Raw genomic sequence first — 14,118 nt, 5'->3', positions numbered from 1 at the left:
CAAAGATGAAAGCGCATGGGGTGAGTCAATGAGTGCTGCTTTTTCCTGGTATTTAGTAGCTCTCAGTCTAGAAGGTCCAACAGACATGCCCAGAGCCCCAGCACACACACACACACACAGATGTACAAATTCATACACTGCACGTAAGAATCAACGTGTGCAAAGGAGGAGAGAGTGGCTATGTCCACAGCGAGTGGGGCAGGAGTGCGGGAAGGTCTCCCAGCAGATAGAAGTCACCGTACCTGAGGTGGAAAAATGAATGGCAATTTGACAAATGAAGAGGGTCAGGCGCAGGATGTGGTAGCAGCAGACCATAGGCGTGAGACTCAACCTGTGCAGAGCCCCAGGGGAAGAGAAAGGATGGCTCATTCGGGATCTATAAATACCCACAAGAGCCAGGCAGGTGATGCACGTCAGACACTTTGGTGTATTATTCATTTCTATTAAAAAAAAAAAAAAATGTCGGCCGGGTGCGATGGCTCACACCTGTAATCCCAGCACTTTGGGAGGCTGAGATAGGCGGATCACGAGGTCAGGAGATAGAGACCATCCTTGCTAGCATGGTGAAACCCCGTCTCTACTAAAAATACAAAAAACTAGCCGGGCACGGTGGCGGGCGCCTGTAGTCCCAGCCACTTGGGAGGCTGAGGCAGGAGAATGGCGTGAACCCGGGAGGCGGAGCTTGCAGTGAGCCGAGATCGCGCCACTGCGCTCCAGCCTGGGCGACAGAGCGAGGAAAAAAAAAAAAAGTCCTCCTTCCTGCTTTTCTTGACTTATACCCACGTATCCTTTATTTTTCCATCTTTGATTGAAACTTAAAAGAAATCTTTCCCTACTCGAAGAAAACTAGCAGTCCCAATCCAATTACTGTATCAGTTCATAAGTGCTCCATGGCTCCTGTTGGGAAGTCAGGTGGGAGTGGCAGGGACTGGGACAAACTGGAAAGCAAATTCTCCTGCTGAAGAGGACAACCATTCTTCAACTCCAGTTGTTCAGAAGCTCCAAAATCTTGCAATTTCTCAGAAAAAGCAAGCAACCTGAATTTTGATACAAGAGTCAAATTTTTAAACAGTGCCTTAATGGGGAAAAAAAAAAAAAAAAAAATTCTGCAGACCAAACAGAACATATCCTCATGCTAAGCCTTATTCATGGACCATGCTTGCAACCTTTCATTTACAGGCTCTCGAGGTTCCAAGAGCATTTTCCGGATCCTTCATCAAATCGTTGCTCTGCTTTTAGTTTCTCCTAACCATCCTTTTCCCCCTTGCTTTCCAGAAAGAGATGACGAGCAGGATGTGTCACTAATGCTTCACCTCACCCTTTGGAAGAAAGGAAAGCTGTTTCCTCCTGGAGCCCTGAGCGGGCAGGAGGTGGACCACCCTGGCTTAAATGACACACCTACTCCCAGGAGCAGCAGAAGTGGAGGCAAGCAGTGACTCCTGAGAGACATTTCCCACTCACTTTGTGTGCTCTTAACCTTCTGAGTGCTGCTAGCCCAGACCTGTGGACCAAGCAGACCACAACGTGAAAGAAGGACCAGTCCCTTGATTGTTCTGGCTGGGGAATTGTCCACGAGAAAGCCTCTGCACTTCCACACATGGCACAGTTCTGCCTGTGACCTGCCACCTAAGCTTTACTGGAATTCAGGTTTTGAGACTGAGATGCTTGTTTGTATTTTTCCACTTATCTGTCTTGTCAGCTGGCCGACTTCTCTGTGATTGGTTTTCTAAGTGCCGGGTGAATTTTGGACCTCTGGATGTGCAGCAAGTTTTTATGCAATACATACCTTCCTTTCAGGTCTCTAAAAGCTCCTGCTCTGGTCTGTGGTTTAACACTGCAGGGCTGTGGAGCTCTGAGAGACCTGAATCCCCCATCCCCCACACCCCCCTACTGTCCCTGCCGAGGCATCCATAGTATTTCCCTAATAAGTAGTTTTATCAGGGACACTCCATGGGGTGGCTTGTCTCTGCCCCAAACAGGGTCTTCACATTCTAACTGCAGGGAAGAGACTGGTTACTAGCGTAAAGCTGACAAGTTACCAGTTCACCTGATCAGAATGTATTTTTTATAACCACCGTCATTTTTTGTCTCTTCAGTTGAAGATATTCTTTCCTGTTTCCCAGAGGAGAGAAATAATAAAAGTCCTAAATGACGAAGAATGATCAGCGGGAGCCTTGGGCATGATTACTGCAGTGTTTGTTCTTGATTAAAGAGCAGGGAGTCGTGGCTGTCTCTACATAATACTAACATTTCAGTGAAAAAATAAAAGTAAAATTGGTTATTTGGTACGTGTAGATTTAACACCCAGATGACTGACTTGTAACCCTCCCCACTGGCCTTCTGAGCATTTAAACCCAGCCATCATTCTCTCCCCACTCCACACTCCCCGCTCCTCTGCCATGTTATGTTACAGCACAAAATTAATGTCTGCCCCTGTGATTGTGCCATGGTTGCCAAGGTAACAGTGGAGCTGGAGCTAACTTCCTTCTTTCATCCTTTCCAATTTTTCTATTCCCGAAGACAGTCAGAATAATGCATTCTGTACTACATCCTGCCTTTTGAAACTTAAATGAGTTTTCGTTGATGAAATGTTGCCTTCTCTGATTCATTCACAAAACTGTGGTGGTTCTGACTGCCTGTGACGAGGGGGTCATAATACTTCCAGTGATCCTTTTAATTTAGCAAAATATTTGTTGGTGGAGGGAAGTAGATAAGAATGTATTAGTGTATTTTAATGTAATAATGATTAAAGAATAACTAAATGACTCTGATTTTGTTTTATTATACATAATGTGTTAAAGCCATCTGTGGGTGCCACAAAAGCCTAGAATCATGAAATCTTTGTCCAAGCTAAGAAAGGGCTGTCTCTGTGGGTACAGTGGCATTCTCTGTTGACCTCACCAAGCAGCCTGAACCTTGCTTTGTGTCTCATAAAGGTCATCTCATGGAATCCAATTGCTGCTACCTCACCATGTTGCTGTGCGCTGGTCAACAATTAACATACTTTTTTCCTCCTTTCAAAGTAACTTTGAGAGTACAAAATAGGCAAAGTTTTTTCCTTACATCAGTTTTGGCCCAAAGAATATCTGACCATCATAGAGATCCCGAGAACAGAAATAAGAGCCCCTAAGTCCCAGCGTCTGCAATACGCAGTTACCAGATGGGAATGCAGCACAGTGGGACAGAGAGGTGACAACGAAACCCGTGCCCCGGAGGAACTCTGTAGCTGTGCACCATGGAACGCCACAGGATTTTTGCATTAAAAAGTTGAATATGTTCCTGCATTTCAGCAATGCATAATCAAGCAGGAGGCTGGAATCTGGAGACTTTCGTTATTCACTCTTTTTAAGGTTATTTTTTGTTAACTGTGCATATGAAATTTCCACTCAATTTAAAAATCCAAGTGTTTTTAAGCTTCTTGGAACAATTTCCTCCTGCTTATATTGTTAATTGCACTAATGAACTCTTCTAGGGTAAATTCTGGCAAACTACTCTTTTTTTTTTTTTTTAAATTACAGAATGTTCCTGTTCCCACAGAACTTTGGCACATTCTGAAGAAAATCTCTGCAGTCAATTTTTATATCCTTGGCTTGACGGCATCTAACTGTTCATCTCTGTTATAAATGGAGCTTCAGCCCTCTGGGTCAGAGACTGACAACCCTCCTTCGTCTTCCAAACCTGTCCTACTCTCCTTCTTTCTCTACTTTCGTTTTAATTTTGGGAAATTTTTAAGTAAAAGTTACAAAGTTGAAAGATAATAGTGAGTACCCTTACAGCCTTTAGTGTATTAGTTGTTAACATTTTGCCTTGTTTTCTTTTCTTCCTTTTTTTTTTTTAAGAGAAGAGGTCTCTCCCTATTTTACCCAAGCCGGCCTTGAACCCCTTGCCTCAAGTGATCTTCCCCCTTAGCCTCCTGAGTAGCCAGGATTATGGCATGTACCACCGCACCTGCCTCACATTTTCTTTCTCACTGTAAATAGACATTCTTATTCTTGAACCTTCTGAAAACAAGTTGCAGACATCATGAAAATGTAAAATACTTCATCATATTCTTCCTTTTAATAAGGGCATTGTCCTATAAATCTGCAATATTTTCACACCCATGAAACTGAACACTGATACTGCATAAATCTAATATATGATCCATATTCAAAATTCTCCAGTTGTCCCCAAAATATCCTTTATAGCTGTTCATTTTAAAATCCAGGGTTCAATCAAGAATTATACGTCACATGGAGTTGTCATTCTGTTTTGTTTCCTTTAATTGATTAGAGTTGCCCTTTTGCGTGTATCTGAGTGGTGGGTGGCGGGATGGTGTTTGTGTATGATGTGCAGTGTGTGTGTGTGTGTGTGTGTGTGGTGTGTCTTTCATGACACTGACATTATTGAAGAGTTCAGGCAAGTTGGTAGAATGTCCCACAGTCTAGACTTTTTTACTGATTGTTTCCTCATTACGAGATACAGGTTACATGTTTTTTTCCAAGACAACTACATGCGTGATGTTGTTTCCTTCCTACTGCCCCAGCTCAGGAAGCACATAGTGTCTATTTTTCTCTTTTCTGATATTAGGACTGATCAGGTGTTGTCTGCTTGATCCAATCATTATCAAGTTCCATAATTCATTATTAAGCTCTGAAACTCAGGACACGTACATTTATAGAGTGTGAGGCTGTGCATACATACATTCATTTCTTAATGTTCTCAAGGAGGTCCAGGATCCCCAAAATATTATAGTCATTGCAGTCAGATGATATAGCAGTAGCAAAACATTCATTCCTTTCCATATAACAGGAGGGGCGGGAAGAAGGAAGTTTTCATGTGCAGGCAATATGTGAGTGCGTGGGCAAGTGAGGATTTGTATGTTCCCTGTAGCCAGAGGTGAAATATTCAACGCTTTTATTTTTTCTCCCATCTTCAGTGACCTCCCATTTGGGCCCATAGTTTATTTATAGAGAGCACACACTCCCTAATTGTCAGTTGGTTTCTTTGGGAAAACCCTTGGATAGTACGGTGGGTTGTGACCCTCCAAAGGACCACAAGTACATAAACAGATACAAAGTATTTACGTGGTATTAAAATTTCGTGGTGATGGTGCAAGGGAGAGATGATTAGGAAGAAAATGTCTTAAATGGCTATCATTGAGAAATACTGATCTAGAGTCATTTCCTGTTTCTTAAATTGTTCATTTTTCTCTTCCCTTGGTATTTTCTCATTTCCAAAGACCCAGAGTCTCAGAGCCACGTTAAGTAGAAGAAACTTTGAGAGATTTCTTAATCAATTCCTTCTATCTCTCAAACCATGCCAGTAACTTCCCTGGTGAAAAAATTATACTCCTCTTACAGATCTTCAGGCATGGAAATTCTACAGCATTCTTTGGTATAACCAACCCACTGACCTCTCCACAACATCTTGAGTTCCATTCAACTCGAGCTGAAGTATTCTCTTTGAGTTTCAGTAGATCTTTTCTAGTGTCCCACTTTTAGAAAGGTCCAAAGATGATATATAATAAGATAAGTAAAAATATAATTAATCAGAGCTTTATTTGCATATCCATTAAATATCTGAAGGCTATTACCAATTGTGCTTCAGCCTCCTTTCCCTTGCAGTTCTCCTAGGGTGGCATCCTCTATGGAGTCTTGTTGCTCCATTGTTGACCACTGATGTAACTCAACGTGAAACCTTCCCAAAGCTCTCCACATCACTACTCTCTGTTATGGATGTGACCAGAAGTGAACATGAAGAGAACTTATTTCATGCCTTCTCCAAACTATATTGTCTCTTTGCTAAGTCCAGACCTGCTTTTTCTACATTTATAGGTTTTCTATTTTAATTGCCATGCAAAATTCTTTATCATATTCAATCATTTTGGTTTATCTTCCTGACTTCTTACCTTTAACATCCCTGCTAAAGATTACGCTGTCGTTGTTTCTTTTTTTATTTATTTTTTTAACTACCCCTTTAATTGGCAAAACATTATGGGACCTGAATAGAATTACTCTTATCTTTTTGTGCTGATTTATGTCAATCCATCATTCTGGTCATTGATGGAAGCAAATTGCTTCCTATGGTCTCTAAACCTTATGTCCCTTCCATACTCCATGAGTATCACACTGTGAGAAAACAAAAACAAAAGCATTGTAGGAAAAGTATGGCCATTATCTTTGAGGAAATGTGTACCTAGGCACAATCACTAAAAGGAGTTGGAGGCATCATTTGGTTAACATTGTTGTCATTCTTGTTCTTATCATTTTGGACCTTGAAGAAATTATTGATTCTCTCCTAGAATTAGACAAACAAAGTGTGTTTGGAAATAATGATTGTTTTCCTGCCTTAAAAAATATATTAACAAAAAGCTTTTATAATAGGCTATTTCCCTCTGGGCAGGTATTAATTCTGAGTAAGAATTTTCAATGACTACATAAGGATTTGCGTAACTTATGAAAGAAGAGTCCATTTCTAATCAAATAATTCACCTGTTTTACTAGCTTACAGTGATCTGATTTCAGAGTTTTGCTGTATCTTTTATACATACATCAGAAAAAGAAATGTTTACTATATTTTTAGTTCCATTTATGATTGCATTAAGCATTTGACTATAAGGAAAACTAACACTTAATTAGAAAAGCAACATAAAACTAAAGGATATTTAGGAAATCAGTTATATGTGAGCTTGGATATTCAAATGTCACAAATAAAAAACATATAAGTATTATCTAATCTGTCTTTTTTTAATGCTTGGTTTATTTCTTTAATAGGTTGTCTTGCAATGGTCCTAGAACAGGTAAATAAAGGGAAAACTGCTAATTCTACAAAAACTAATTCAAAGTTCATTTGAAAACACATGGGTGGCTGGCAAGATGGCCAAATAGGAACAGGTCCAGTCTGCAGCTCCCATAGAGATCAACGCAGAAGGCAAGTTATTTCTGCATTGAGATATCAACACAGAAGGCAAGTTATTTCTGCATTTCCAACTGAGGCACCCAGCTAATATTGGGACTGGTTAGACAGTGGGTGCAGCACATGGAGGGCAAGCCAAAGCAGGGTGGGGTGTCACCTCACCCAGGAAACACAAGGGGTCAGGGAACTCCCTCCCCTTGCCAAGGGAAGCCGTGAGGGACTGTACCGGTAGGAATGGTGGACTCTGGCTCAGATACTATGCTTTTCCCATGTCCTTCACAACTGGCAGACCAGGAGATTCCCTCGCGTCCCTTTACCACCTGGGCCCTGGATTTGAAGCACAAAACTGGGCAGCCATTTGGGCAGACACCAAGCTAGCTCCAAGAGTTTTTTTTTTCATACCCCAGTGGCACCTGGAATGCCAGCGAGACAGAAGTGTTCACTCCCCTGGAAAGGAGGCTGAAGCCAGGGAGCCAAGTGGTCTAGATCAGCAAATCCCACCCCCATGGAGCCCAGCAAGCTAAGATCCACTGGCTTGTAATTCTCACTGCCAGGACAGCAATCTAAGGTTGACCTGGGGTGCTCGAGCTTGGTGAGGGGAGGGGTGTCCGCCATTACTGAGGCTTGAGTAAGCAGGTTTCCCCTCACAGTGTAAACAAAGCAGCTGAGAAGTTTGAACTGGGTGGAGTCCACTGTAACTTGGCAAAGCCGCTGTAGCCAGACTGCCTCCAGATTTCTCCTCTCTGGGCAGGGCAACTCTGAAAGAAAGGCAGCAGCCCCAGTCAGGGGCTTATAGATAAAACTACCGTCTCCCTGGGACAGAGCATCTAGGCAAGGGGCAGCTGTGGGTACAGCTTCAGCAGACTTAAATGTCCCTACCTGCTGGCTCTGAAGAGATCAGCAGATCTCCCAGCACAGCACTTGAGCTCTGCTAAAGGACAGACTGCCTCCTCAAGTCCCTGACCCCCATGCCTCCTGACTGGAAGACATCTCCCAGAAGGGGTCAACAGACACCTCATACAGGAGAGCTCCAGCTGGCATCTGGAGGGTGCCACTCTGGGATGAAGCTACCAGAGGAAGGAACAGGCAGCAATCTTTGCTGTTCTGCAGCCTCCCCCTGGTGATACCCTGGCAAAAAGGGTCTGGAGTGGACCTCGAGCAAACTCCAGCAGACCTGCAGCAGAGGGACCTGACTGTTAGAAGGAAAACTAACAAACAGAAAGGAATAGCATCAACATCAACAAAAAGGACATCAACACCAAAACCCCATCCGAAGATCAACAACAGCAAAGACCAAAGTTATATAAATCCATGAAGATGAGGAAAAAACAGTGCAAAAAGACTGAAAATTCCAAAAACCAGAACACCTCTTCTCCTCCAAAGGATCACAACTCCTCGTCAGCAAGGGAACAAAACTGGACAGAGAATGAGTTTGAGAAATTTCCAGAAGTAGGTTTCAAACTTCTCCAAGCTGAAGGAGTATGTTCTAACCCAATGCAAGGAAGCTAGAACCTTGAAAAAATGTTAGAGGAATTGCTCACTAGAATAACCAGTTTAGAAAAGAACATAAATGACCTGATGGAGCTGAAAAACACAGCACGAGAACTTCATGAAGCAGACACAAGTATCAATAGCCAAATCAATCAAGTGGAAGAAGGGATATGAAAGATTGAAGATCAACTTAATGAAGTAACGTGTCAAGACAAGATTAGAGAAAAAAGAATGAAAAGCAATGAACAAAGCCTCCAAGAAATATGGGACTATGTGAAAAGACTAAACCTACATTTGATTGGTTTACCTGATAGTGAAGGGGAGAATGGAACCAGGTTGGAAAACACTCTTCAGGATACTATCGAGGAGAACTTACCCAACCTAGCAAGACAGGCCAACATTCAAATTCAGGAAATACAGAGAACACCACAAAGATACTCCTCAAGAAGAGCAACCCCAAGATACATAATCGTTAGATTTACCAAGGTTGAAATGAAGGAAAAAATGTTAAGGGCAGCCAGAGAGAAAGGTCGCGTTACCTACAAAGGGAAGCCCATCAGACTAAGAGCGGATCTCATGGCAGAAACCCTACAAGCCAGAAGAGAGTGGGGGCCAATATTCAACATTCTTAAAGTAAAGAATTTTCAAACCAAAATTTCCTATTCAGCCAAACTAAGCTTCATAAGCGAAGGAGAAATAAAATCCTTTACAGACAAGCAAATGCTGAGAGATTTTGTCACCACTGGGCCTGTCTTACAAGAGCTCCTGAAGGAAACACTAAACATGGAAAGGAACAACCGGTACCAGCCACCGCAAAAACATAGCAAATTCTAAAGACCATCGATACTATGAAGAAAGTGATTCAACTACTGGGCAAAATAACCAGTCAGCATCACAATGACAGGATCAGATTCACACGTAGCAATATTAACTTTAAATGTAAATGGACTTAATGCCCCAATTAAAAGACACCAACTGGCAAATTAGATAAAGAATCAAGACCCATCAGTGTGCTGTATTCAGGAGACCCATCTTACATGCAAAGACACACATAGGCTCGAATAAAAAGGGATGGAGGAATATTTATCAAGCAAATGGAAAGCAAAAAAAAGCAGGGGTTGTGGCTGGACATGGTGGCTCACACCGGTAATCCCAACACTTTGGGAGGCTGAGGCTGGCGGATCACTAGGTCAGGAGATTGAGACTATCCTGGCTAACATGGTGAAACCCTGTCTCTACTAAAAATACAAAAACAAAATTAGCTGGGCATGGTGGCAGGTCCCCGTAGTCTCAGTTACTGCAGAGGCTGAGGCCGGAGAACGGCATGAACCTAGGAGGCAGAGCTTGCAGTGAGCTGAGATCGCGCCACTGCACTCCAGTCTGGGTGACAGAGCAAGACTCCGTTTCAAATAAAACATAAAAAATAAATAAATAAGCAAGGGTTGCCATCCTAGTTTCTGATAAAACAGACTTTAAACCAAAAAGATCAAAAGAGACAAAGAAGGGCATTACATAATAGTAAAGGGATCAATGCAACAAAAACAGCTAACTATCCTAAATATATACGCACCCAATACAGGAGCACCCAGATTCATAAAGCAAGTTCTTAGAGACCTACAAAGAGACTTAGACTTCCACACAATAATAGTGGGAGACTTTAACACCCAACTGTCACTGTTAGACAGATCAACGAGACAGAAAATTGAGGATATTCAGGACTTGAACTCAGCTCCGGACCAAGTAGACCTAATAGATATCTACAGAACTCTCCACCCTAAATCAACAGAATATACATTTTTCTCAGCACCTCATCCATTATTGACCACATAATTGGAAGTAAAACACTCCTCAGCAAATGAAAAAGAATGGAAATCATAACAGTCTCTCAGACTACAGTGCAATCAAATTAGAATTCAGGATTAAGAAACTCACGCAAAACTGCACAACTACATGGAAACTGAACAACCTGCTCTTGAATGACTACTGGGTAAATAACAAAATTAAGGCAGAAATTAAGAAGTTCTTTGAAACCAATGAGAACAAAGAAAACATACCAGAATCTCTGGGACACAGCTAAAGCAGTGTTTAGAGGGAAATTTATAGCATGAAATACCCACAGGAGAAAGCAAGAAAGATCTAAAATCAGCTCCCTAACATCACAATTAAAAGAACAAGAGAAGCAACAGCAAACAAATTCAAACACTACCAGAAGACAAGAAATAACTAAGATCAGAGCAGAACCAAAGGAGATAGAGACAAGAAAAGCCCTTCAAAAAAACCAGTGAATCCAGGAGTTGCTTTTTTAAAAAGATCAACAAAATAGATAGATCACTAGCCAGACTAATAAAGAAGAAAGGAGAGAAGAATCAAATAGACACAATAAAAAATGATAAAGGAGAGATCACCACTGATCCCACAGAAATGCAAACTACCATCAGAGAATACCATAAGCACCTCTACACAAATAAACTAGAAAATCTAGGAGAAATGAACAAATCCCTGGACACATACACCCTCACAAGACTAAACCAGGAAGATGTCAAATCCCTGAATAGATCAATAAAAGGTCTGAAGTTGAGGCAGTAATTAATAGCCTACCAACCAAAAAAAGCCCAGGACCAACAGATTCACAGCTGAATTCTACCAGAGGTACAAAGAGGAGCTGGTACCATTCCTTCTGAAACTATTCCAAACAATAGAAAAAGAGGGAATCCTCCCTAACTCATTTTATGAGGCCAGCATCTTCTTGACACAAAAACCTGGCAGAGACACCACAAAAAAAGAAAATTTCAGGCCAATATCCCTGATGAACATCAATATGAAAATCCTCAGTAAAATACGGGCAAACTGAATTCAGCAGCACATCAAAAAGCATATCCACCATGATCAGGTCAGCTTCACCCCTGGGATGCAAGGCTGGTTCAACATACGCAAATCAGTAAACATAATCCATCACATAAACAGAACGAATGCCAAAAACCACATGATTATTTCAATAGATGCAGAAAAGCTCTTCAATAAAATTCAACACAACTCCATGCTAAAAACTCTCCATAAGCTAGGTACTGATGGAGCGCATCTCAAAATAATAAGAGCTGTTTATGACAAACCCACAGCCAATATCACACTCAATGGGCAACAACTGGAAGCATTCCCTTTGAAAACCAGCACAAGACAAGGACGCCCTCTCTCACCACTCCTGTTCGACATAGTATTGGAAGTTCTGACCAGGACAATCAGACAAGGAAAGAAATAAAGGGTATTCAATTAGGAAAAGAGGAAGTCAAAGTGTCTCTGTTTGCAGATGACATGATTGTATATTTAGAAAACCTCTGTGGCTCAAGCCTGTAATCCCAGCACTTTGGGAGGCCGAGGTGGGTGGATCACGAGGTCAGGAGATCAAGACCATCCTGGTGAACACTGTGAAACCCTGTCTCTACTAAAAATACAAAAAAAATTAGCCGGGTATGGTGGCGGGCGCCTGTAGTCCAAGCTACTCAGGAGGCTGAGGCAGGAGAATGGCACGAACCAAGGGCAGAGCTTGCAGTGAGCGGAGATCACACCACTGCACTCCAGCCTGGGCAACAGAGCGAGACTCCATCTCAAAAAAGAAAAGAAAAGAAGAAAAGAAAAGAAAAGAAAACCCCATCATCTCAGCCCAAAATCTCCTTAAGCTGAGAAGCAACTTCAGCAAAATCTCAGGTGAAGGGGTGGCCTGCCCCTCCACAGCTGTGGGTATATCTTGTCAGGTGGGACGAAAGACTGAGAAAAGAAATAAGACATAGAGACAAAGTATAGAGAAACCACAGTGGGCCCAGGAGACTGGCACTCAGCATATGGAGGACCTGTACCGGCACCGGTCTCTGAGTTCCCTCAGTATTTATTGATTACTATTTTCACTATCTTAGCAAGAGGAATGTGGTAGGAGAGCAGGGTGATAGTGGGGAGAAGGTCAGCAAGAAAATGTGAGCAAAGGAATTTGTGTCACAAATAAGTTCGAGGGAAGGCACTATGCCTGGATATGCACGTAGGCCAGATTTACACTTCTCTCCACCCAAACATCTCAGTGGAGTAAAGAATAACAAAGCAGCATTCCTGCCAACATGTCTCGCCTTCCGCCATAGGGCGGTTTTTCTCCTATCTCAGAATTGAACAATATACAATTGGGTTTTATACCGAGATACTCAGTTCCCAGGAGCAGGCAGGAGGCAGGGGCCTTCCTCTATCTAAAGTGCAAGAGGCTTTCCTTTTTTACTAATCCACCTCAGCACAGACCCTTTATGAGTGTTGGGCTGGGGGACAGACAGGTCTTTCTCATCCCTCTAGGATGTATTTCAGACTATCACATGGGGAGAAACCTTGGACAATACCCGGCTTTCCAACGCAGAGGTCCCTGTGACTTTTCCCGGTACACTGTGCCCGTGGTTTATCGAGAATGGAGAATGACAATGACTTTTACAAGCATACTGCTAGTAAACATTTTGTTAACAAGGCACATCCTACACAGCCCTAAATCCCTTAAACCTTGCTTCCATACAACACATGTTTTTGTGAGCTCGAAGTTGGGACAAAGTGGCTGGGACAAAGTTACAAATTAACAACATCTCAACAAAATAATTGTTCAAGGTACAGGTCAAAATGGAATTTCTTATGTCTTCCCTTTCTACATAGACACAATAACAGTCTAATCTCTCTTTCTTTTCCCTACACTCAGAATACAAAATCAATGTGCAAAAATCACAAGCATTCCTATACACCAATAACAGACAAACAGAGAGCCAAATCATGAGTGAACTCCCATTCACAATTGCTACAAAGAGAGTAAAATACCTAGAAATCCAACTTACAAGGGATGTGAAGGACCTCTTCAAGGAGAATTACAAACCACTGCTCAAGGAAATAAGAGAGGATACAAATGGGAAAGCATTCCATGCTCATGAATAGGAAGAATCAATATCGTGAAAATGACCATACTGCCCAAAGTAATTTATAGATTCAATGCTATCCCCATCAAGCTACTGCTGACTTTCTTCACGGAATTAAAAAAAAAATTACTTTAAATTTCATATGGAACCAAAAAAGAGCCTGCATAGCCAAGACAATCCTAAGCAAAAAGAACAAAGATGGAAGCACTTGCTACCTGACTTCAAACTATACTACAAGGCCACAGGAACCAAAACAGCATGGTACTGGTGCCAAAACAGATATATAGACCAATGGAACAGAACAGAGTTCTCAGAAATAACATCACACATCTACAACCATCTGATCTTTAACAAACCTGACACAAACAAGCAATAGGGAAAGGATTCCCTATTTTATAAATGGTGTTGAGAAAACTGGCTAGCTACATACAGAAAACTGAAACTGGACCCCTTCCTTACACCTTGTACAAAAATTAACTCAAGATGGATTAAAGACTTGAAGGTAAGACCTAAAAGCCCTAGAAGAGGGCCAGGCATGGTGGCTCATGCCTGCAATTCCAGCACTTTGGGAGGCGGATCACAAGGTCAGGAGATCGAGACCATCCTGGCTAACACAGTGAAAGCCTGTCTCTACTAAAAATACAAAAAAATTAGTCGGACTTGGTGGCAGGCACCTATAGTCCCAGCTACTTGGGAGGCTGAGGCAGGAGAATGGCATGAACCCGGGAGGTGGAGCTTGCAACGAGCCGAGATTGTGCTACTGCACTCCAGCCTGGGCAACAGAGCAAGACTCCGTCTTAAAAAA

General features: G+C 42.1%; 1 protein-coding gene across 1 annotated transcript in view; it reads left to right on the top strand.

Annotated features, from left to right (window-relative positions):
- The window catches only part of MOB3B (MOB kinase activator 3B), a 208,466-nt gene extending 201,754 nt beyond the window's left edge, over positions 1 to 6,712 (top strand). Inside the window, exon 4 of the mRNA XM_011958012.1 lies at positions 1,276 to 6,712. Within this exon, the coding sequence (XP_011813402.1) occupies positions 1,276 to 1,305 (30 nt within the window). The 3' untranslated portion in view covers positions 1,306 to 6,712. The remainder of the gene's footprint in view (positions 1 to 1,275) is intronic.
- The last annotated feature ends 7,406 nt before the right edge of the window (positions 6,713 to 14,118 follow it).

The sequence above is a fragment of the Colobus angolensis genome, unplaced genomic scaffold (genome assembly GCF_000951035.1).
Source record: "Colobus angolensis palliatus isolate OR3802 unplaced genomic scaffold, Cang.pa_1.0 Scaffold455, whole genome shotgun sequence".
Taxonomy (NCBI): domain Eukaryota; kingdom Metazoa; phylum Chordata; class Mammalia; order Primates; family Cercopithecidae; genus Colobus; species Colobus angolensis.
This window is presented reverse-complemented; position numbering and strand designations above follow the sequence as displayed.